Raw genomic sequence first — 25,799 nt, forward strand, 5'->3', positions numbered from 1 at the left:
TATTTTCTTTTTTTTTTATTTTAGGAAAAATAACAACATTACTCTGAATGAAGTCCCGTAGGCACGTTATCTTTATTATTACCGTGTGGCATATTTCTTACACCGAAAAAAAGTTCGACCTACAGCCTATCATAATGTTCGTCGTCGTCATATTTACACAAACACTTGTTATTATTGTCGACGAGACTCGTTCTAAACTGCTGATAAATTTGTCTATTGTCTCCGGGCGGTCCCTTTGTCGATGCACCACCGACTTTGTGATAAACCATGCTATATCTCTCCGCGCATTCCGTCGAGCCATTTAACTCCCGATACTCGTCGTCGTCATTGTCATCGTTGCACTGCCATCTCGCATTGTGATGATTTTTGTGGCGCGCACTGTTGCAATTCAGTTCGGTCGTTGCAATGCCCGCATTATTGTAACGCAAGCCATTTCTCACGCGATTGTGTCCGTTGCTACTGACATGCAGAGGTGACGGTGCTGTTGTTAAGCCTGCCGGAGTATAAGTGGAGTTGTGATAAATATTTATGGGAAACTTAACGCGCATCGATGAATTGGCGCAATTCGACCTGATTGAGCTGGCGCGCGTGTGCATGGAAGTGCACGTTTTGTCTCCGTAGTCTGGCAGAGTCTCGTGGAACCCCAACTTGCAGCAAAGGCAACGTTTCTTAAACTCCCGTTTAAACTTTTCCTGCAAAAGAGGGAGAAAAATTCAATTAAAATACCAAAAAAAATGGAAATCCCAAACTTACTTACATTGTAAATGCCGTAGATAAAAGGGTTGTAACAGCTATTACTCATTGCGAGCCAATCACAACAAAACCAGATAATGTTGATGTATCTGTACCTGTGCGAAAATTTGTAAATAAATAATAAAATATTTGTTCGGGTCAAACGAACACACATATGACACTAAAAACAACAACAACAACCAAAAACAAAACAATTATTAAGGGTAAAATGAGGGTGAAAACCTTACTCATTAATTGTGGGATATGTAACTTGCAGGATGTTGTATGTCTGTAGCGGTAGCCAACACAATACAAATGATATAACGACCACAACTAACATTTTGATCACCTGTTAATTAAATATAAATATCGAGAACGAGAAGTGAGAAACGTGCGTTTCGCATGTAGGATGGCAATAAAGCATGTCATGTAGTAAAAGGGTGGGGGGCATTGTTTTGCATGTAAGTGCAAAAAGGTGTCGTTGGTAAATAAATTTTCATTAAAAAGGATCAACTTACTCGTTTTTTATTTTTCAGCAAATTCAAATCACGCGCATTTTGAGCGTTGCCAGGCGTCTTGGATCCCCACAAACGCACCGCCATCTGGATGTACACGAAACTGATGACACAGACCGGAATGATATACTAAAATCAAAACAACAGAAAAAGTTGAAATTGAATTTCACAACAAAAAAATTTGTTATTATTTGATCAAATTGGAAAAAGGATTCGACGAGTACCTATGTCAACAATTCACCTAAGGCCCCATATTCTTGCAAAGTATTTATTTTATTTTTTTAATGAAAATTTTCTTTGCTCAAAGCAGACATTGAATTTATTTTAATTTTCTCTTAAATATATTTGACACTGGCACTTAAGAATCTTTTGATCTAATGACGTAATCGTATATAAGAAATTTCTCGAGACAAATGTACCAGAATTAATTTTTTTTATTAATTTTCCCCATATTTATCAAAACACTATACAATGAGACGTAGGAATTTAATAAAAATATTATGTAACATGAAAATATTCCTCATTATTAGGTTGTCAGAATTTGGTCTAGGTATTTTACAAAAAATTTTATTCAAAAAAATCAGATGGAAATTTTAAATTAACCAAATTCAGGGAAGTTTAAAATTTTGATAGAATTAAATTTTAATATGTATTATAAAATCGTTGCACTTTACCAAATTATATTTTGTAGGTTTATTAAAAAATATATGAAAAAAATAAACTTTTTGTCCAGTTCATGATTTTTGCACTGCTACAGGATGTGGCAACAGCAGGAAGTACAGAAAAGTATTTGAATGCAACATTTTGACATTCTGCACAAAGAACATGATGCGGACCATCAAAATGTGGGAGAAAAATCTCTTCATTATTATGAAAATTGTTAAATGAATATAATTACAAAAAAAGAGAGTGAAAAGCATTTTTTATAACGAATGGCTTAAGCGCATTTCAATGTGTTCAGTTACAGTTTTTTTTTTTTATTTTTAGAGTTTTACAAAAAATTTTAATAAATATTTACTTTTTACGTTGTTTGATATTTTTGAATTTTTAAAATTTTAAAGTTTTTCCGATTTGCCTGAAAATTTTCCGATTTTTTCTGAAAATTTTCACTTTTATGTAATTCGCCTTTATTTTCGCTGTCAAATTTGTCATTTTGAAAAAAAATCGCCAAACCCGCTAATTCATACCTCAATATAAAGTGATTAAATTAGAAAAATGGCAAATTAGTACGATACACGGACAAACGGGCGAACAACCGCATTTAAAAAAAATTGAAATGCGGTAAAAAAAATTGAGAGACAAGAGTTGAGAACAATATGTAATTATGTTGAATGAGAAAATAAGCCGCTGGTCATATAAAATAACTTGAAGTGATTGTGTTGGTTTTGTCATTTCAATTTTCGAAATTAAAAAGGAGTTCGTTAAAATTTAATTAAAAATGATAAATATATTATTTCATTATTTTAATGCTATTTTTGGTAATAATAAATCGATATCATAAAATAAATAATTTAATTAAAAATGGGTTTTTATATGAAAAATTTAATTTTGTCAGTTCAATTCATGGCACGTATTTTTTTTTAATTAAAAGAAAATATTTTAAAGAAATTCAAAAGGAAGAAAAATATTTTAAATTTTTAAATACAAAGTTTTTGTTAAAAAACATTGAAGAAACATAAACTTCCGTACCAATACTTGTTTCCCTATTTTTATTGGCTCGGTGCCTCCTTTCATATTCAATCACTTCTTATTATATTTCTCGCTTTAACGCCCCAACAACGATCTAATACAATAAATATTTGCACCTACAGCTCTCGGCAATATTATTATCTACAATAGTAGGCTCAGTTTCAATATTTAAAGCGCAATAAGTATGAAGATGCTCAAAATAAAAGAAAAATATGATATTTTAATATAAAAATGGAGAAATAAGTTCACACTTGAAATATTTTTTTTTACACGTGCCATAGTTGAAAATCGGCTTATGTGCACTTTGATGAGTATAACTGTCGAATTTGTGACAAAATATGCAAAAAACAGTATTTTTTCGCATTTATATTCTATTTATTTTGAATCAACAATGTTTGTGGAAAAAACTCCAATAAGCACATGTATAAGAGGACATGCTTCAAGAGTCATCTATTTATACGCAAATTGTTTGTTATTCATTGATGGCGTTATGCAAACAAGCAACAAATGTCGATATTGATCATTTTCTCTCTCGAGTGTCTGCAATAATGTCGCGGTCGATGCTACAACTTAACGACGCATTTATTTTTATGTGTCACCCTTGTCGCACAAAAAAAAAACGTTGGAATCGAATGTCATTCACACACCAAAAAAAAATGTCATGAAGTCTCCTTACCTGTACAAACACCAACGTGTAGCGATAAATAAGCATTTGTTGTTCGGATAAATTCACATTTTGGCAAAAAGGTTTTCTCTGGACGAGATCTTGTGCTACAAAAAAAATGTTTTAATGATTTTTTCGAAAAAAAAACTTTAGATACTTACATTCATACAATTCCTCCAATTGCCGCACACGTAAGGCATACGCGATTGGACTTGCTAGCGCTATCGCCAATGCCCAGATGCAAATAATCACAGCCTTTGAGACAAACTTTGATGGTCTAGCTCTGCAAAAAAAAACGTGGGATTTCAATTAAATATTTCAACTTGGAATTACTGAGGCAAAAACACTTCTTTACAAAAGAAAACAAAAAAAGGCAAAGCAGTCAAAGGAAAGTTGAATGGAGAAATTTTCAAACCAACATCTGCATCGAATTCGCAAACTTTTCGTTATTTTAGAACTATCAGCTGTGCTTTAATACGGGGAAATCGGATTTTATCGCACAAAGAGTGTTGGTAAAAGAAATAATTTTCTCTCGTGAAAAGAGCTTTTCTTTTCTCTATTTTTGCACTTCATGGAAAAACGGATAAACTAAAACAAGAATATTGTTTGGCCATTTGTTTTGTGTTCATTTTTTGGATATTTGCGAATAATATAGAAAAAACACAAGTCACATTGAATAAAGTCGGCTTTTGCTCAAGATATGAGAAAGTTAGGTATTATGACGTATTTTTGTACAGTGAGCTCAGATTTTATTCGAAAAAATTAATCAAAAATTAATAATGGCAACCTAGCAACAGACGAAATTTTAAAAAATTTTCATAATAAATAAAAAAAAAATAATATATATTTTTTGGAGAATATTTTTTTTTTAATTTTTATTATTATTAAAGTAAAATTTTATTTTGTCTAACTTTATAAAATTTTACTTTAATAATAATAAAAATTAAAAAAAAATATTCTCCAAAAAGAATATATTATTTTTATTTATTATAAAATTTTTTTTATAATAAATAAAAATAATATATATTTTTTTAATTTTTAACTTATTTCGTCATTATTTTTCTTAATTTTATTTTATATTTCATACTAGATCGCTAAATTAACTTTTTTTATTGTAAATTAATAACTTTTACTAAAAATTGAATTTTTTTACAAATATTTTTAAAAATAAAGAGTAAATGGCGCTTCATTAGCATAAAGGCATTTTTTTTTAAATTTCAATATAGGTATCTTCTAAAAATTGAAATATTTTTAAGAATAAATATTTTTTTTTAAGTTTTTAATTTTCCAAATTCCTCTCTTTTTATAAAGAATCTACTTTTCCTTTTTTAGCAAATTTTTTCTGAAACATTTGCATAAAAATATTTTTTTTGTTTTTTCGAAAAATTAAACTTAAATTTCATTCGAAAGAGACGAAAATAAGAAAGGAAGTAAAACCGAAAAATTTATTATTTTTACTCCAAAAGTTTCATTAAAACCACGAATTTCAGAAAAAATATAAATTATTACTCAAGTATTTTTATTTGAATTCCCAAAAGTTGATTTTTTTTTTGTATTGTAAAAGTTAGTTGAACGCACTGTAGACTATTCCGCAAAAAATCAACACTCTCATATCTCGTATGGAAAATAATCTTCAATCAGCTCCGAACATCGCATAACAAGTATTTTTACAATATCATCCGGAAGGAAAACAAAATTTTCTTTGATATTTTCTCAGTAAAGAAGCAAAACATAAACATCCTTTTTTCTAAAATGAAGGTAACAAACTGCAATCGATGTTATTTTCCACGCGCCAGACATACAAAGCTCAAATTTCGGTAAACAATATTCGAAAATGGCACACTTCATTGGTGTTGGCTGCTCATAATTATAATCACAGTCTGCTTTATCAACCGTTTAACTAAGCCAATTGTCGTGAACATAAACTGAGGAGCAACATCTGTACAATGTAGCAACGTATTAGACTGCAACATTAAATTTATGCGAACAAAAACAAGATTATAAACAGACACCAAAGTGGCAGTTTCAATATTGGTCGCTTTTCAGTAATTGAAGTGGCGATATTGGCGTATAATGACGCATGTTTTTCGAATAAAAAGACCTTTTTGAACTTTTGAAAATATCATAAAAACTAATGAAAGTTGAAAGTAGGACAAAAAGTTCCCATTAGAGAATTAAACTCAGCGAATATTTAGATAAGAAAAATTAATTCCACTGTATGAACATGTGATGAAACCCAAAAGTTTTTTCTGTTCTCCTCCGATAAACACAAAATGTTCCGAACAGTTGATTTTTTTTGTTGCAAGAGAAAAATAACTTTTCATGCACCGTGATATGAATCAGGGCTATAAACAACAAACTTGTTCACACGACTTTTCGAAGAAATTCAAAGAGTTGAACAATATTCTCAAAAGTTATAACCTTGCGACTGCCACAACTTTTTTTTTTAGTGCATACAGATATGTCTGTGGGGTGAAATTTAATATTGTATTCATATAAATTACATGACATGAATTTCCTGAATGCGTTGCTAACGAGGTGAAAGTCAAGCATTGTAAAAAATAGTGCTCCATGTTAAACAACCGAGTTATGGGGGGATAAGCCAAAACAGGAAAATTGTTAGTATTGTGTAAAAACAACCTCAATGCCCATCGTGACAAGACAGTTTACACGACACGAACGAGCACTAAACTAAAAGAAACCCAATATCGGGCACTCATAAATTCAAGCAACAACAGCATTCTGTTGTTCTTCTATTTTTGTCATAGAGGAACAGAACATGGCACATGAGCTCATATGAATTTGATAAAGTTATTGAGTATATCATATTTTTTTTACAATAAAAACAACTTTTTTATAGCCGGAAAAGGATCCCTGTGTCTGAAATTGATCGGTGCTATTTTTTGTTTGTCGGAGATTTTATTATGTAAGATTAGTTCGTGGACTCGTTTCAAACAACAATGAATTTTATTTTTTTCTTTTGTCCTTTTTAGCTAAAGAATACTTATATTGTCTTGTTCCTATGGATATTCAAATGACTAGTATCACTTTCAAAAGAAAAAAAATATATTTGATCCAACTTAAATTCATCAGGATTTAGTTTCTTTTCTTTATTTAGAAGAATTTTTGAGGAAAGAACACCGTCTAACAAATTTTATGGCATGCTTTAACATTGCTGGAATTGAATGCAAATGGAAGAGGAAGAAAAAAATATTCGAAATGTAAATTTATTTTCTATGAATTTTTTTAAAATTATGAAAAAAGTGTCTTTTTGTCTTTTTGCTTTATAATTTAAAACCCTTGGCTTTTTTTTTTATTAACTTAAAGATATTCAAAAAAATTAATTCCAAATTTTCTCCTTTTACCGGGAAAGGGATAATTTAATTTTTTTAATTGGAATTTTTGCCAATAATTATTTGAGTTATTTCTTATCATCTTTTAATAGAAATTAAGTTTTTTTTATAAATTAATTAATTTTGAAAGTTTTCAGTTTTGCTCTAAACTAGAATAAATCTCAATAATTCATTTTCTCAAAAAAAAAAAAAAATATTGAAATTAATTTAAATTAAAAATAGTTAAAATAAAGAATAAAATTTTTAAATAAAATAAAATTATTTTAAAGCAAATCTGAAACTTTCAAAATAAATCAATTTATAAATTATAAAAAAAAATAATTTTTATCAAAAGATGATAAGAAACAATTTTTGCAAAAATCAATTACAATTTAATTAAAAAATTTTGAAAATTTTAAAATTATCGGAGCAAAAAGAACCTTTTTTCATAATTTTCAAAAATTCATAGAAAATAAATTTACATGTCGATTTTTTTAGTCCTCTATAATAATTCAATTCCGAGTTTTTAAAGCAACGTCAAAAAATTTGTTAAACAGTGTTATATTTACTTTAAAATTTAAAAAGAAGTACGACTGCTATTTACTTGAACATTTGGACTGAATGTTGAAATGACCTTTAATCGTTTTATCTTGACAAGCGTGCTTAAAAGATTTTTCAAGTTTCTTGTCCTTTTTTCTTGAGATATTTTTTAAAGAAAATCCTAAAGTTCAAGTGAGTTCATGAAACATAAAAAAATTAAATTAAATTGCTTTTTTGACAAATTGTTAAATTTTTAATGAGATTTGACTTGTAAACTACTTTAAACAATGAACAATTTCGCTGTAATATTCGCAAAGGAGTTTATAAAATATTTTTAACCTCTTTTTCCTACAGTGACACAAATAGTTTGTACAGAATTTATTCCACTGAGAGCACTTCTAAGAAAAAACAGGAAAGAAATTGTTGTAGTTTTGATACTTTAATTTTCTTGAAAAATAGTTTGTCGTTAGAGACAAAGCAGAAAACTTAATTAGTTAGAAGAAAATTGCGTTGTTTCTCGCTTTTTCACGCGCCAAATTTCCTTTTTTGCCATTAACTTTTACGAACAAATCTAATTTCTCTTTTAAGGTACTTCTTTTTGCGTGCAAACACAAGCAAAGTAACGAAAATTGCAATTAAAACCATGCAAATATTTACCTCAAGGGATTTAATATCGCTCGATGTCTGTCGACGGCAATGGCAGTCTGAAATGTCGCATTTGAATTTTAACGTTAATAAAATAAAATCTATCAGATTCCAATTTTCTATTCCGCAAAAATTCCAATCTTACCAATGTAAATACGGAAACATTGACACTAACGTACTGCACAAACGGACAAAAAGGGCACATAATTTCTGGCAAATTCCATCGTTGCAGCAACGCCGCTTGAAACTGAAACGGAATCAAATAAAACATGAAAATTTGTTGTTTCGTTTGACGTCTTATGTATAATTTTATTTAATAAAAGGGAAAATGGGAATGACACATACCTGAAATGGAATGGTAAACATCCCGATTGTGATGTCAGCTAACGCCAGATTTGCAATAAAAAAGTTTGTAACAGTTTGCATTTGTCGCGTGGTGCCGACGATCCATATTACGAGTGAATTACCGACAACGGCGAGAATGCTGATGGTGCCGTAGAACAGTGAGAGCAGCACAATTATTGAGATAGGCACGTCATACAGCATTTCTGCAAAAAAAAGAAAGGAAGAAGAAAAAATAATAAAAATATAGTGAAGAGAAAAAATTATGATGGGTAACGGGAAAAAATAAGTGACAGCAAACAGGGAAAAAATATTAAAAGACGAGAAAAATTCTAAAGTGGTTTCGCTCTGTGAATTAAGAGCTGCGATAAAAGAATTTGAATTTGAAATGAAATGAATTTAAATAAAAAGGATTGACAATGGATGTAATTTTAAGTCCACGTGTAAAAAAAATGTATTTAACCGGGATTATTAAATCATGCTAAAAAAATTTTTATAAAAAATTCAGGTCCGGATAATAATTTGTGTTAAATTGACTTAAGTTACGTCCCTCTGACTTAAGTCAAAAAAATTCACAAAACTTTTTTACTTATAACTTAAGCAGTCAAATGAATTGACTTAAACTACAATTTTTATTTGCAATTTTTTTTTATAAATTAAAAGAAAAATTCACTTTTGAATTATTTTAACTTTTTTTAAAAGTTTAGCTTAAGTCGAAATTTGATTGTCAAAATATTTTTTATAACAAAAACTCAAGTTCAAGATTTAGTCACATTGCTTAAGTTTTAAGTTTTTGCAGCCCTGATTTTTTCTCGAAGTTCTAAACAAAAATCAGAAATCAATTGAGTTAGGTTAGGTTTGAGGATGCATCACCGCGGTCCGAAGACCTATTGTGATCGAATTGAGTTTTGTTTAAACTTAAGCTCTTAAGTGTAGATATTATTTTGACTTAAACTTAAGTTAAGGTAAGTCTTATAATATTTTAAGCTTTTAATGTTAAAATTTTCTATGACCTTCAATTTGACCTTGAGAATTTTTTTAAAATTATGTTCACTAAGCTCAGAACTTAAATCCATTACGTCACGTTAAGTCATTTATAACTTTGACTTAAGTCAAAGAAACTCACTTAATTGACTTAAAATTTTCTACTTAAGTTTATTAAGCTTAAATTTTAACATTGAACAAACAATTCGCCCCAAATGAAAATTAGTTTTTATGTAGCCAAGGGTTTTAAACCTGTTGTTGCAATAAATAAATAAATTAAATAAATAAATAAACAATCAATTCTTAAGTAAGAACATTAAGTTCAATCGGCATTAAAAATACTAGAAATCAATTGAAAAGAAATTTTTCAATAAACAAAATCAAATAAAACTCTTTTATTTCTCAACTTAAAATCCCTTTTATTGTTTTCGTGTATTGTTTATCCACCGCTTACCAAAAAATTAGGAGAAAAACACGAGAAAACAAACAAAAATATGTGTTTTTTCCGCTACAGCATTGCCGTTTTGCAATAAAATTGCATGGAAAACTTTTAAAATTAAAGCACTTTTATTGTTTTAAATCCAATTATATTTACAAACCACGAACGAGAAGAAAAACGAACCACAGAGAAAATCAACTTTTTAAACAAAACTTATGAAGAAAATTCCTGTTGACTTTCTTAAAAGAAGTGTTACTTTTCTAACATCATAACATCCATTCAAATTATCGAACATCGCGAGAAAAAGTTTAAAGTAAGATATAAATATCATCAGTACTTTGTGAAGTTAAAAGAGGTTGTATTGCCATAGCGATCGAATTGCGGTTCAAACATTCCATCGAATAAATTAATTGAAGTCCGGAACGAAAAAAAAAACTCTCTTTTGCAGTTAAATTACGTAAACTCCATCAATTTAATTAACGCCAATTGCGTTTCATGTTTCAAGCGGAGCATCTGCTTAACGAAACCACTTGAAACACACGGAAAAGTGGATGCTCAATTTAATTTTGTGAATAAATTTTAATTAGAATCTGCACGACAAATTCAGTCAGGCAGTGTAGGAACTCGCAGGTGAATCACGATGAAGACGACGACGAAATTGAGCTGTATTAAATTTATGAGCAAGATTAAGTTGTGAATTAGTAATTAGCTGTCAAGGAGGTTTATATTTAATTAGAAAGCAGACAATTTATGCGAAAATCGATCAAAAATTTGTCACGTTTAAAATTAAAAAAAAACACACAGAAATTTACCTTCTTCACGGATAATCTGATAGTCGTTTGTGGCATTTATGCTCCCGTTGAGTAACCGATAAATCGTTGAATTTTCATTGATTTTTGGTGTGATGTCCATTTTCTCCCCTTTTCTTTTGTTCACCTAATTCGTTTAAATTGCTCACTGCAAAGAAAAATAAAAATTCTGTTATCAGCATTAAATAAACTCGAAGAAAGGCGAAGAAAAAAAAATTAGAAATTTATCATTTTTCTACAGTCCCTTCATTCCTGGAATTGACAAAAATTAATCGGCTTAACTTTTTTTTTCATCGAGTTCATTATAAAAAGGTCGATAATGATTGACACACAAAGAAAGGCAAACGCAAAAAAATGGAAATCCGACAAATGACAACGAACGCATTAATACCGAGAATCAGAAGAAAATCGGTAACTAACAGCCTGTCAGAAGTTACATGACCCCCTAATGAGGTAAGTGAAAGGTAATTGCCCCTTTTCTGTCATCTTTTGTTATTTTTTGTGACAGATAACATATTTTTTCTCGTGAAACATTTAATTTCTGTCATTTAAATATTCAAATAAGGATTTAATGAAAAAATAAACTGCATTCCATGTTGAAATAACAGATAAATTATGGAATGTAATTGTTGCAATGTAGTGTGTCAGGAGCAGTTTTTAATTAAAAAAAAAATACTTGAAATTAATGAATATTTTATGTGACACGGCGTTTGACTACCGTTGGTCGAGTAAAATCTCGCGGATTGAACAGGGATTAAAAACAAAAGCTTAATTTGTTATGATTGTACATTTTGTCGGTTAAAAAGATTTTAATCTGTTGTAATTGAGGGATTATAAATTAACTACCCTTGAGAAAGAAAGTCATGAAAAATTCATGAGGATTTTAATTTTACTAAAAGCTGGAGTAGTTTGAATTTATATTTAGAATATTTTCTAGAACAAAATCTTTAAAGAACCCATAATTCCTATTTTCAATGATATTTTTGTACATTTTTTTTTTAAATTTATTTAGGCGAATAAATTTAATATATATTTTTTTTTTAATAAAAGGGTGAATAAGAAAAAAATTATTTTTTTTTTTTTTTTTTTTAAGTTAAACGATGATTGTATAAATTAGATAAATTAATAAGTTAAGTTTACATAATTTTTAAATTTATCTCAAAATTTAAAAAAAAAAATCAAAATTATTTTTACAAGAATATTTCATCAAAAATGATCTATTTTGGCTGTTTTTCCTTTTTTTAAATTTATTTTTTATTTTATTTTATTTTTTTTTTTTTGAAAAATTTTATCAAATGAATTAAATAGTAGGTATTTCATAAAAATTTTTTTCTAAAAAAAAATTAATAAAATTATAAAATTATTAATTAAAAATTTATAACGGCCTAAAGGATCATTTTTAAGCAAGTTTAGTTCGTTTTTTTGTATGATTTGAATAAAAATTAAAATCTTTCATAATTTTTTATTAATAAATTGCCCAAACATTTTAAAATTCGTTCCCATTCACTTTTTCCTCTTGAATTTATTTTTTCAACAAAATCGGAGGAGGAAGCGACAAAAAATAAAAATATTAAATTTATTCGCTTTATTTTAAAAAATATCACAAAAAATGTGCAACAAAATAATAATTTACTTTATTTTACTGTGGCAAATTTTTTTTGAAGCTTGAATTTTTTGTATTTTATTCCCTTATTTTTCATTTTAAAATATTATTTTCTACAAAATGTAAGTTGAAAAAACACATTCCTTGAACAATGTGACTTTAAAATAATATCTCAACTAAATTTATTTCAGAATAAAATCAAGAAATTACATTTTCATTGTGATAAATAAGTCACTTGTTCAAATAAATGTGAAGTTTTCTATTTGTTACTGGCAAATTTACTCAAAAGCAATACACAATAGAGACAAATGCACTTTTTACTACGAAATTAAGTGTAAAATAGTACATTTTCACTTTAAAGCAACCATAACTCGTACGAAAAACCCTGTAAAAACATGTTTTTTTCAAACATTCAACATTTGTCTTTGACAAGTGAAACGTAAATTGAGACTTTTTTGGTGTAAGCACGCCTTCATGATAAAATTTTATCAAATGATGAACTATTATGAGGCACATAGTTACTCAAAAGAGAATTTTCTTGTAGAATTTTACCTTTTTCCGAGAAGACGTGAGCAAAAACTTTCTATTTATAGAGCGGTTGTCCCAGTTTTTTTTCTTTTGCGGAGATCGCAGTTCATTTATAACTTTCAAAGTTTCCTTCAGGCGCTAATATTGTTTTTTTTTGTCGAAGCGCGCCGTCATTAAAGCTGTCAATCTTTGATTTTTTTTGTTCGCATCAACAACAAACTTTTTCCTTTGCAAAGTTGGTGTAATGACAATATATTGCACATCCTCTCAAAAACCCATCATTATGTACAGTAGACTTGCTAATAAATCTTATTTACATCTCTCTAAATTGAATTTTTCTCCTAAGCGTTGATGGATTATTACTTTTTTCGACAGTTAATGTGATTCCGAAATCCAAGTGACCTAATTTTCGATCGGGATTCTTTTTTTTCCCATTGTAAAAATCATCGTTCTTTGTTATTTTTGCTTTTTTTTCTAACGTAAATACGCTTTGTGAAATTTATTCGTAGTCACGGCATTTCTTTTTAATATTATTTTTTTCTTGAGAACAAAAAAAATATTTTTTCATGTTTTAAATACAAAAGCGAGCATCAACACTTGAGGAAAAATACAAACAAAGCATAAAAAGAAGAAAAACTGTTAATGCACTGTTCAACGGATAATATCACGCTAATGCAATAAATGACTATCTAAACATACGGGAATAAAATTCTTTAAATTATGTGAAAAAATTTGGCAAACTAAACTTGTGCCGGAAAACATTGTTTGTCTGAGAAGAATAAAAAAACGAGTTTTATCTTTTAATTTCGCTTCATTAAAAATTATTCTCTTGTGACTTGATTAAATTTTGAATTTATGTAAAATGATAAATTTCCAGTGAAAAGTTTTATCAATAGTGAAAAAATTATGGAAAATTTAAAACTCAATAATTTATGCAGCTCAAGTCAGAAATTTTAAAATTCCGTGGGATAAAATGTTTATCATTGTATTTATTATTTTTCATTTCGATGCATATCGAACATTGTAAAACTTTAAAATTATTTGCAAATAATGTTATTATATTGTTTACCTTTCGGAGTATCGATGAATAATTTAATTTTTGTTATTATATTATGATGATGAGGATCGAATTTAATTACATTTCTTGGACTTTGTACGCCAATGGAAAATTTTCAAATTATTTATTCATGGAAAATATGATAATAATCATTAACTTACATATTAAGTACGGATTTCTTCATACGTTATTTTATTAAGAGTAATTTCTAATGAAGGTTATTACCTGCATATGAGCAAGTTTAACATTTTCTGATAAGATCTTCTCTTTATAAGTTTCATTATATTCAATTTGTTGTCCTGCGGATTTAAAAGGGATTATTTTAACCTCTTAATGAATTAATATAATCTCTTGGAGTACAAAAGATCAAATTGGCGTCGAAGTGCAACAGAAAAAGCAGCAGTCTTGGGGTGAAAAAGCCAATATTGGATAACCACTTGAATAAAACCCATCCTTTTGTCTTCATCTTAATGGATATTTCTTAATTCTAACAGTACAGATTTCTTAAAATTACAGGCAGATATTTCATTTGTGTACAAGCTACTAAAACGGTTAAAGGACAAAGAACATCTATAAAAAGTTTCAGATCTAACCAACTCAATCTTATAATGTTTCAGCTTCCATTATTAAACTCCAATAATATAATTATCCATTGTTTGGGGTGAAAAAACCAGTTAATATGACCACTGTTGGCATAAATCCCATTGAATTATTTTAACAAAATGACTGTGATATGTGATAATAAAGACGATGATAGTTTAGAGACTTTTAAAATTAAGGCCAAACAATATGTGATGAACGAAATAAGTATATAAAAAAGTGATATTAAACGAATTAGCCAAAAAACCGCCGCAATATCATCGTAAATGATGGAAAGAAAAACAACAACAACAGCTCAAAGAAGCGCTCGAATCTCAAGTTTCTTGTCGGTTGATGGCGTATCATTTTGTCTCGAAGCTCGGGACACTTAATGATTCATTTTACCCATTAAGAGGTTAATTTGACCCTTTAGAGATAATTTTAATTAATTAAGAGGTCCAATTTTTGAATTACTCTTTTCAAAGCTCTCAAGGTTAAATTAACATCTCGAGAGATTATAAGAGCTATTTTAGGGCCCTACGAATTTAAAAGGGTTTTTCTGAATTCAAATTATCTCATAAGCGGTTAAATTGACTTCTTAAGGAAATGAATTAACTCCTTTAATAAAGTTAATATCAACCCTTTTCAATCCGTAGGATGTATTAAAATAACTTTTCACAAAAAGTAAAGCTTCCTATAGTAATTTACGCCAATTTCTTCAACGCCTTCAATGCATAGAAAAGTGCATAAATCATGTTCTTGTGCATGCTTCTCTCTTTATATCATGCTTACCCACACAAAACTTGAACAAATTCTTTCGCAAAATGTTTTTCCCTCTTTTTTGATCACATTTCCGCTTCTTTTAGCGTTTGACGTAATATAGGAAACTTATATTTCTTGTATTAAAGGAAACAGTACCGGATGGTGATTAAACTTTTACGAAACACGTTGATATGTGCGGTACGCTGCTGATTTACTGCAGTTGGAGAGCTCTGACAAGTGTTGCCAACCACTTTTTTTTCGCTTGTAAAGCATTTTATGGCGTTATGAAAAAAAAGTGCTTCATAAGACTTATTATAAACTTATCAAAAACTTGCATTTATTTAGCATATCTTTGCACCATTAAAACATTTGTAGAACATTTTCGGTTTAAAATGTATCATCATTACAGCCATTATTGTTATTATATTTCACAGTTTAGCACCGAAGAAAGAAGTTATTTGGTATAAGAGCGTTATAAACTTTACAAGGAAAATTTTTGAAACAATTGCTCAGAAATTTCAACATTTATGGTGTTAAACAAAGTGAAGAGTTCTCAGTAATTTTTAATTCCACACAGAAATATTTATGAGTTTTTCATAACTTTGAAGGTTTTAAATGAATATTTTGGTTAATGTTTAGACAAAAATTTTTATTTTATGGGATTATTTAATTTTAATTTAATTTTGATGAATTTTGCTTTTAAATAATTAAAAAAAAATTTTTTTTGAAAAGTAAGCAACATCACGTCCAAAGTATTTTCACATATTTTAATTAACACTTGCCAACTTTTATTTCGTGCAAGCGCAACTCATTTAATTTATCCAAACAACCGGAAAAAAACTCATCCGCCAAAAAAAAAATATGAGTCACTAAAACGTGCTTTCAAAGTTATCCCTCATTAAGTGACACAACCTCCATTAATATTTGGCTCTATCAAAACAAATTGCGACCGTGACAATATTAAACGAGAAAGCACTCAAAGAGATTTGTGGAATAAATTTACGATTTTGTCAATATTTGTCCAAGTCACACATGAGAGCGAAAAAAAAATTTGATACGCAAAAAATGGTCATCAAATAAATTTGGTCACACATTCACGCCAATATAATAATCGATTTTTCTTCATATGTGCATTCGTTATTAATATTTATCTTCGTCTTTTATTCTGTTACCCACTCCCTTGAGGGATTTTAGGGAACGATACTTGAATGTGAGACTTTTATTTGCTGTTGTAAAGGAAAAAAAATAGTCAAAAAAAGAAAAGAAAGAGAAGTGCAAAGCAAATAAGAGACTTTTAAAAATCTTATGTGTATTTTTTTACGTATTTCTTTTCAAACAAATAACATATTGAGGAAAATACGAAACTGATTGAATTCGATTTACACGTGGTATTGATCGCCCAAGGCTTTAAAACTTTTCTAAGCAGTGATGGATTTGGGAAAAAAGTAATTTTGAACAAATAAAATTTTTTGACATTTTAATTTATTTATTTAATATTAAATTTATATTTTTTTTATTTAAAATACTTTAAAATTAATATTTTTATTAAAATTTTAATTAAAAAATTTAACAAAAATCCATTAAAAACTCAATTTATAAAAACCCTTAAAATTTTACGTTTGAAGAAAAAAAAAATATTTTAAAAATAATCGGGCCAATATTCCTTTCTGCCTCTGTTTTAAAGGATATTTGGCATAAAAACAACACAAATCACGAACAAATGAAAAAAAAAGCTGATGAAAAAATCACATCCGCATCTCGCTTTTATTGAATTTAATTTTAATCAGATACTGGATAGTGCAATTTTTTGTTTTATTTTTTTTAAACAATGGAAACTCAATTACAAATTGCGAATCAGATCAATGGGTTGGTTGAGTGACAATGAAATAATTGAACTTTTGAAGCAATGGAAAAAAATAAAATAAAAGCAATTGAAAAATTCACCATAAAAAAAATTAAAACACAAAATGATACTTTTTTTTGATTTTAATACAAAAAAAAAGTTATCAAACAATCAAATGACGCAAACAGAAATTTTTTGCTACCTGTTTGACATAAATGTTCGCAATAAATATTTATTAACTTACTAACGAAAATATTCTAGTAATTTACGCGGATTTGTAGCCAAACAATGTGCTGTCAAAATATTTTCACACGCGATATTTTCGCATTGCTTGTTTTTCACGCTTATTTTAAATCCCATTAAGTAATTTATTTATCCACAAATATGTGAGTGTGTATGATTGTTGTTTCGAGTGTGTGTCTATTAATTGATCGCAGATATTTTCGTTTGATCCGTTTTTGTTTAATTTTAATTCCAAACGAGAGAAGTGAATAGAAATTTATTCACATGTAAAGTGCCGCAAAAGCACACAGAGAGTAAAACAACGACAACAATAATATTATTGCTACATGAGAGTAATATCAGTGTGAAATGTCCATCTTGTTTATATTGCACCACATTAAATCTCGTGATCAATATCCGAGTATTAAACACAAAATGTAATCGTTTGATTGGAAAATGTGATGTGAAGATATAAAAAGCGTGTTCAAGTTTAATCGTATTTTCTGGTTGATTTGATGGTCATAAATTCAAAATTTAAAAGAATATTGTTAGATTTTTTTTTTTAATAAATTTTTTTGTTAATATTATTTTTTTTAAATTTAATTTTTTTTTTATTTTATTTTAATTAATTATAAACTTTATTCATGAAACGATGAATTTACAAGATGACATGAAATTTTGAGTGCTCTAGCTTAAAAAAAACTACTTCAACTCTTGTTGGGATTTTACATATAATGAACGACATAAATTAACGAAAGATTTTTGAAAAGATGTAGAGAAGGAAAAGAAACTTAAATTAACTTAAACTTAATTATTTTTATTTTTTTTTTTTTATTTTAAATTTTATTCTTTTTTTTTATTTGAGTTTTATTGTTTGGTCAGTCAATTTATTTATTTTATTTTTATCAAATAAAAGATTTTTTTAATTTTAATATTAAAAACTTTTTTTTAAAGTAAATATTTTTATAAGAATTTGTAATTTTATTAAAATTCAATGCGAAATAAATTAATCAAATTTATATAAATAGCACAAAATTAATATTTCACAGAACGCAACAAAAATGATTGATTTAAATTAAATAATACGTGAAAATTCATGATGAGATAAATTTTGTTATTTTTTAATAAATTAATATAAAAATAAGATTTGTTTCTACTCGATATTTTTTAAAAAAATTTTGGAGTCTCAAATGTTTTTGGAAATCATCGAATAGAAGCAAAAATCTAATTATTTAATAATAAATAAAATTTCAAAATTTATCTCATACAAAAATTTCACGTACTATTTTAATTTAAATCAATTATTTGTGTTGCGTTGTGTGAAATAATAATTTTTGCCACGCGCACGAACTTCCTTTATTAATTTCGCGATAAATCTGCAATGATGAGAATCGTGTCGAATTCATGTTTAATTTGTCTTTTATTTCAAATTTCGACAATAAAAGTTGAAAATGTCAGTCAAGAGTTATATTGAACAAAATTTGCCAATAAATTCGACATTTATGAGAATGGCATGCAATTTGCAATTAAATATTGTCCAGTCATCAAAAGCATCGTTTTTGATTTCAAAGAAGCTAAATTAGTTCAATTTATGTCAAAATGAAGAAAAATAATCAATAACAAATTAAAGGTCAGTTACTATTGAACCTTCTGTTCTGCGAAACCAAAGCAAAAGGCAATTTTATCCATAAACTTTTATGGCGTTTGATAAGATAGCGAATAAAAATATTCATTAGAAAATAGAAAAAAACCCATAATAAAACTTTGTATTGACGATTTTTGTGTCACCAAAATGGTCAATAAAAAACTTTTCAATTTCCACAAAGAATTTCCATGAACCGTTATATCGCAATTTTACGGTACATTTCACTTTGTTCCAATAAATAAATTTTTGACACATCAAGGCAATTCGCTTCCATTGTTGTCTAAAGTGCAGTCGTAAAAATCGCAGCAAATCACCAACAGATTATCTTTTGCAATTAAAATTTGTGTTTTATACCGGCAGACAGCAATTACTTATGATTTACATCGTCAATTTGTCTGTTTTTCATCCAGAACTAGTAAATCGTTAAAAATTTCTCTCTCTCTCTCACACAAACACAAAAGTTAACGAAAATTTATTGAATACCCCCGGATTGACGGAGCGAATTCTGGTAAACAAGTAATAAAATTTAGTGTCTAACAGTTGTGTAATTATTTTATTACTACTACCTACTCATCAAAGATTAAAAATCGAGATTATTTGATGTGAAAGTGAAAATTGCGAAAGTCAAAGATCTTCATTGACAGAACAATCAATTTAATTGGCGTCAAGATTTTTCTCTCGTATTGCATAATAAATGATATCAGGGTGATACAATTATCGAAAATGTTTTGAAAATTTTCCTTCTTAATTATTTTAAAAATTTTAAAGAGAAATATCGAGTATCGTATATCAAAAACTAAAAATTTTTTTATTTTTTTTTTTTATTTATTTATTTTATTTTTTGTTATATTTTTATTATTTTTGTTATTTATTTATTTTTTTTAATTTAATTTTTATTTAATTTTTTTATTTAAATATAATTTTATTTTATTTTATTTATTTTTTTTATTTTTTAATTTTAAAAGAATTATTTTTTCTTCCCATTTTTTTAAATTTTTTGAAGTTAAAAATTTTAATTTTTTTTTTTAAATAATTATTTTTTTAATTATTGTTAGGTAATTTTTTAATATTTATTTTTTCAAAATTGATGAACAAAATTTAATGAAATTTTATTTAAAGTGGTTCTTTCTCTTCTTCTTGATACTCGATTTTTTTCTAATACCTATTTTTTGAAAAACTATGATATCCAAAACATTTTGAAAAATTGTATCACCCTCAACATCATAATTTTACACAAATGAAAAAATCCCATAAAATTTTTGTTTATCGCCGTTACAAACAAAACGATGTAAAATGAGTTGTAAACAACATAATTCAATTATCTCATTTCAATATTCGTGACATTCGTCCAATAATAATAATAATTTTAATGATTTTTGTTCTCGAACAAAATATTTTACAAATCACCATGCGTCTCCATTTTTCACTATTGATTGCAGAAAAGGCAATTTATTGCCTCAGTTGACAGCGCCAACGTCATCAGTAAAAAAAAAATCACAAAAAAAATATTAAAAAATCTAGTGAATATTGTCACCGCAGCATATTGAGTGACTCGGCACCGCACAAATTTAAATATCATTTGAATAAATACGAGTGATTTTTTTTTGTTCGCGTCACGCATAAATTTTTGATTGATTACTTTTGTTCATCTTTTCATCATATATAACAACTCAATGTACTGAAGGGAAAATGTCATCTTCTGTGGTCCAATTCAATTTCCTGTCAGCATCACTTTGACAAAGAGGCGACAAAAATCGGATTTGCAAAAAAAAATCTTACATCCTTTTTGCGTTTTTCTTTCTATTTTTTAAATTAGATTAGATTTAACGAGGGAAATCATCGACAAACTTTATTTATTTGGGTTTTGCTTTGATTTTACGAATGCCAATATTAGCTGTTACGCTATCCAGATCAAACTGTTTGGACATCCTGTTGACGAAAGATAAGCAATAATTTTTTTTTAAATTTAATAGGGGGAAGAGTTATTGAACTTGTGTGCGCGAAAATAATTAAAGGCAGGAAACGTATTTTTAAGGCTTTTTTTATATAAGACTTCCGTGTAATCAATCAATTTACCAAAAAGAAATACTTAAATACCGATTATGATTATTTTTAAACAATAAAAGAGCAATAAGGAAAATTTTTAAACAAAAAATATGTTAAAGGCGAAACAATTTAACCCATCCTTGTTAAGAAAAAATGGATTTTATCTGCGTTTTAATACGCTTTCATGCGTGTTTTCTCTTTCCATGCATGCATCTTCCTTAATGCGAATAATATTTCACTCAACACGTTTTCCAATTTTTCATTCAAAAAAAATTTGCATGATGGAACAGTAAGTATCTGTTTTTCTTTCTTCATCGTGGCAGCCATCCATTCATGTGCCGCGTCAAGAGTGATTTATAAGAAAGTTTTTAAAAAAAATATTTTTTTCCCTCTTCCAAGAAGATGAAAATAAATTTCTCAATGTCACTTTTCGCGCGCGAATACCGTTGAAGTGAAGGGAACTAATTAGCATATCATGGAAAAAAAAATGCGTTAAAAGGAGCTCCGAATAATTGAATTAATTTATGTTTTTAGCTTTAAAATGTAATAAGAGGAGACGTGTTGCATTTTTCGTCGCTTAAAAACGACAAAACGACAACGCGTAAAATTTCATTAAAATGATCAAAGAACAAAACACGCATTTTTTGCGTACATTCTTGTGAGAAAACTTTCAAAAGCCCGAGGTTATGAGGCAAAAAATGCTTTACACATTTATCTTTTGTTCGAACCACTAAATAAGGAAACTCCTTTTTTTTTGTTTGACTGATGCTCGTGGCAAAACACGAGCAAAAACAAAAGATGTCAATTCCAATAATGCTCGATTTATGAAGGTCTTTGAAGTGTCTTTTTATTAATATGATTCCTCTTGACGAGTTATTGCGGGCTAACCAAAACTGTCAGAATATGATGAAACGAAAAAAAAATGGATGGTCCTTTTGTACTTTTTGTTCGAAATAAACAAACGAGACACGTTTTATGTGAATCATAAAATTAATTTTTATGTTAACGCAAAAAATAAAAGTTAATATGTTTTGTTGTGTTTTTAATATGTCCTAATGTTAAAAGTAAAAAAGATAAAAATTCGAATTTTTTTCTTTGTTATTTTGTGAGTTTTAATTACCTTCATAGTAATAATAAAATATTTAGGTCATGATGTTTTTAGTGTAACATTATTCAGAGTTTATAAAACATATAAGCATTATTTGACCTATTTATTAAGTCAAACAGGTTGAGTTTTTTTAGAGTTGAAAATAATAAATGGAAGTTTATACGGACAAAAATGTAAAAAGTATCGTGCAAAATGTATGAACGTGATCCCCGGGAAGTCTTTTTCATCGTTGCACGTTTCTTTTGAGGTGCTTAAAGTTTTTGCTATAAACTCGTGCATTTTGTTTTTGCTCAAAAACGTTAAATGAAATAAACGTTTATGGTGCATTGAGGTTCAATGACTTTATATTTTTATAAAAAAATATTAAGAAAGTTAGTTTGTTACAACTATTTTTTTTTTGTTTAGAATATGATTGCTTTCATGAAATTTGCGATAAAAAACTCTTTTTAAAGTTTTAAAGGCCGCTCCACAATTTTTTTTAACTTTTTGTCCCATGTTTCATTTCACAAGCCGAAAATCCAATGGGGCAAAATAAAAAAAAACAAGTTGAAAATTTTATCACAAATGACCTGTCTTTTGTGTATTTTCATATTTCTTTAATTTTTTAAAAATTTTTATGAAAAATAATATTTTTACACGAATTTTCTTCTATTAAAATATTTTTTTAACAAATCATTGAACTTAATTAAAAAAAAAAAATTTATGAAATATTCTTTTCAATTTTTTAGTTGAATTTTTCTGAAATAAATTTTGAATAAAAATTCTTATTGTAGATAAAGTGATACCTAACAACAAAAATATTGATCAATTAAATTTTTCTCATTTTGTAGTAAAAAGTATTTCAAAATTTTTTTTTACCAATTTTGAAAAAAAGTTTTTGGGACAAAAAGTTGGAAATAATTTTATAGCGGCCTAAATGAAAAACTTTTTGAATTTTTTGTAAAGCTATTAAAATTCTAAAATTAAATTTAATAAATTAATTTTTCAATTCAATAAATTAATTTTTTAATTTAATAAATTAAATTAATTAATTTAAATAATTTAAATTTTTAATAAATATGTTATATTTTCAATTCAATAAAATTGAAAAACCATAAAATAACATAGAATGCTTTTAATAACAATCTGCTTATATAATCAACAAGTTTAAAAGCTTTGAGCCACAAAATTCAAAGAAAATTACATATATCATATTCAACATTAAAACATAATAACTTGTTTATAGTTACATAAATTTAAATTTTGGTTGTTTTGTTGTTTTTAAAATAATTATATAAAATCCAACAAATTTTGATACAGCTTTTTTGTGTTAATTAAATTAATGAGTATTAATTTGGGTTGCTATTACACATAAAAAATTATATAATTTATTAATTACATAGATTATTTTTAATTAATTACTCCAATAATTCATCTTAATTTTTAATAAATTATTGATTGTTTTAGTAAAATATCGGAAAATTAATGATTTGTTTGAATTTATTTATTTTTTTACATTAAAAGCTTTCCTTTTAAATTAAAATTTATTGAATAATTAAAATAAAAATAGAACTTTTTTAGTGTTTTTCTACTTAACTCCCTTCACCATTCAATTACTCTTCCGCAACAAAAAAAAATATATTTCCATAAAATCGTTTTTTGCTACTAAAAAATGCTTGAATAAAATATTAAGCTAGTCCCTATTTTGGCACATATTTCATTTTTTCTGGCACTTTACCCAACCAAAAAAAAATTATAAAAACATAAAAAATATCAAAAAGGGATAAATCAGAGCACTTGATTTTATTACCTTTTTTTAAGAGCGCGCACTCCTAATTTATTTTTTTAAACAGCAGCTGCTAAACCCTGAATGATGTCACAAAAATATATTCGTTATTATGCAAATCTTTGATTGATACATCTCCCACGTCAACAGCGACGACGTAGCTGTTCATTATTATTCACAAAAATTTTTCGTTTATTATTTGCATTTCCTTATACACACACAAAATTTTTTGCCTAGAGACACGAATGTGACAGGAAACTCAGCTAGAACTCTCCATTTGTCATCTTTTGTTCATCACAAATTTATCTGATTTTTGCCTCAATGTGATTTCTACACGAATTTAAAGGGGTGATAATGTCACTTTTTGATTTTTTATTATTGTTGTATTGAAGAGATGCTAATTTTTTCCACTGCTGTGTTTTACATATTTATTTTTTTTGTGTGTCATAAATTGCGTGAGATGACGACAAACTTAATTTGGCATTACGTTGTTCTTGCTTATTTGCAGAACGAATATTTCTTATGTAGAATTTATGGAAGCAAAATTAAATTTATTCGCAATTTTTTATGATTCTTTATATTTTTTTGTTGGTTCTTGAACATTCATATTCGTGATTTTATTTTATTTGAAACAATTTTTACGCACAGTTTCTTTTTTATTATTTTACGTCTGCATGTCAACAATTGGCTTCTTCAATGATAAAAATTTATAAAAAAAATTTTATTGTTTTTTACACATGGAAAATTTTTATTTTTCCTTCACTGCAATTTCCGAAGACGTCATTAGGGAAATGCATTTTAATGGAAAATGTTTAATAGCAATTCAAAGAAATTTTTCCTTTGGCATTTCTTTTTTCAATTAAAATTTATTTATTTTTTTAAAGTAAAAAAGTCACAATTTTTTTTTTCATTTATTTATTTTTTTTAAATTTAATTATTAAAAAATATTTTTGTTTGTCTTTTAAAAATTTTTTATTTTTTGTAAAAAAAATTAATTTAAATTTTTTATTTTAATTTTTTTTTTAATTTTTAAAACATTAATTTTAATGTAATTTAATAATTTTTAATGTATTTTATTTTTTTTTCTTTCATTGAATTTACTTGAATTAAAAATTCCACAAAAGTATTTTTTTTCACTTGAACAAATCCATTGATTTCACATTATTTTATTGTCACTTTATAATTTTTTATTCCAACTTTTTTTTTTGTAAAAAAAAAATAATTCTTTTCAAAAGAAAAAAATCTTGGCGCATTCGATGTATAATTTTATCTTAATTTTTTTGTTGCTACAGTAAAATATAATATTTACCAACACCCGAGAAACACAACCGATTCACTAGACTATCGCGAGCAGATTGTCTGAAATGTAGTTTAGATTTTCTTCTTCGCTGTGATCCACTTGTTTGCAGCACATTCACACACAACCAACCGTACTCGCCAAAATTTTTCATTCATGGAATGGAAAACATTGATAATAACATTCACTTGTAGACACACGAAACATATGACAGAACCATGGAATGCTGCAAACCGACATGGATGAGCAACTTACGGAACAGTTTTCGTAAAGGGGAAGAGTTTGCGTTTGCGCGCATCTTTTGCCGGTCTAGACAATATTTTGCTTTTTTGTGCATGCAGAACGAGGTGATAATATGAGCTGGCAACATTACTTGTAGAAACGCAAGATAGCTCCATTCAACTGAATGAAAAAATATTTATTTTTTCGAGAAAAAAAAATTTGCATTTTAACGCAAAATGAATTAAAAATATTAGTTTTTTGCGAAACATGACCTTGAATGAGAAAATCGGAATAATTTTGCATTTTTAGCATAGAAAAGTAAGCGATGGGGGTGCCAGGTGTTTTTTAACATTATTTTTTTAAAAACCAATGTCTCGCCATGTCATGGGAGTTTAGTTAAACTTATTTTTTTCATTTCCTGTGTTTGAGAT

The 25,799-nt window shown here is 27.3% G+C and overlaps 1 protein-coding gene across 1 annotated transcript; it reads right to left on the reverse strand.

Moving 5' to 3' along the window:
• Nucleotides 1-119: 119 nt before the first annotated feature.
• On the reverse strand, nt 120-23,909 carry LOC134837337 (RYamide receptor-like). Its single transcript, XM_063852709.1, has 11 exons — nt 23,874-23,909; nt 10,695-10,839; nt 8,463-8,665; nt 8,263-8,364; nt 8,130-8,176; nt 3,762-3,883; nt 3,613-3,707; nt 1,251-1,376; nt 981-1,081; nt 758-848; nt 120-692 (listed from the first exon to the last, which is right to left on the reverse strand). The coding sequence occupies exons 2-11, from the start codon at nt 10,792-10,794 to the stop codon at nt 120-122; spliced, it is 1,560 nt and encodes a 519-aa protein (XP_063708779.1). The 5' UTR covers nt 10,795-10,839; nt 23,874-23,909.
• Nucleotides 23,910-25,799: the final 1,890 nt, after the last annotated feature.

This window comes from Culicoides brevitarsis, chromosome 1 (genome assembly GCF_036172545.1).
Source record: "Culicoides brevitarsis isolate CSIRO-B50_1 chromosome 1, AGI_CSIRO_Cbre_v1, whole genome shotgun sequence".
NCBI lineage: Eukaryota > Metazoa > Arthropoda > Insecta > Diptera > Ceratopogonidae > Culicoides > Culicoides brevitarsis.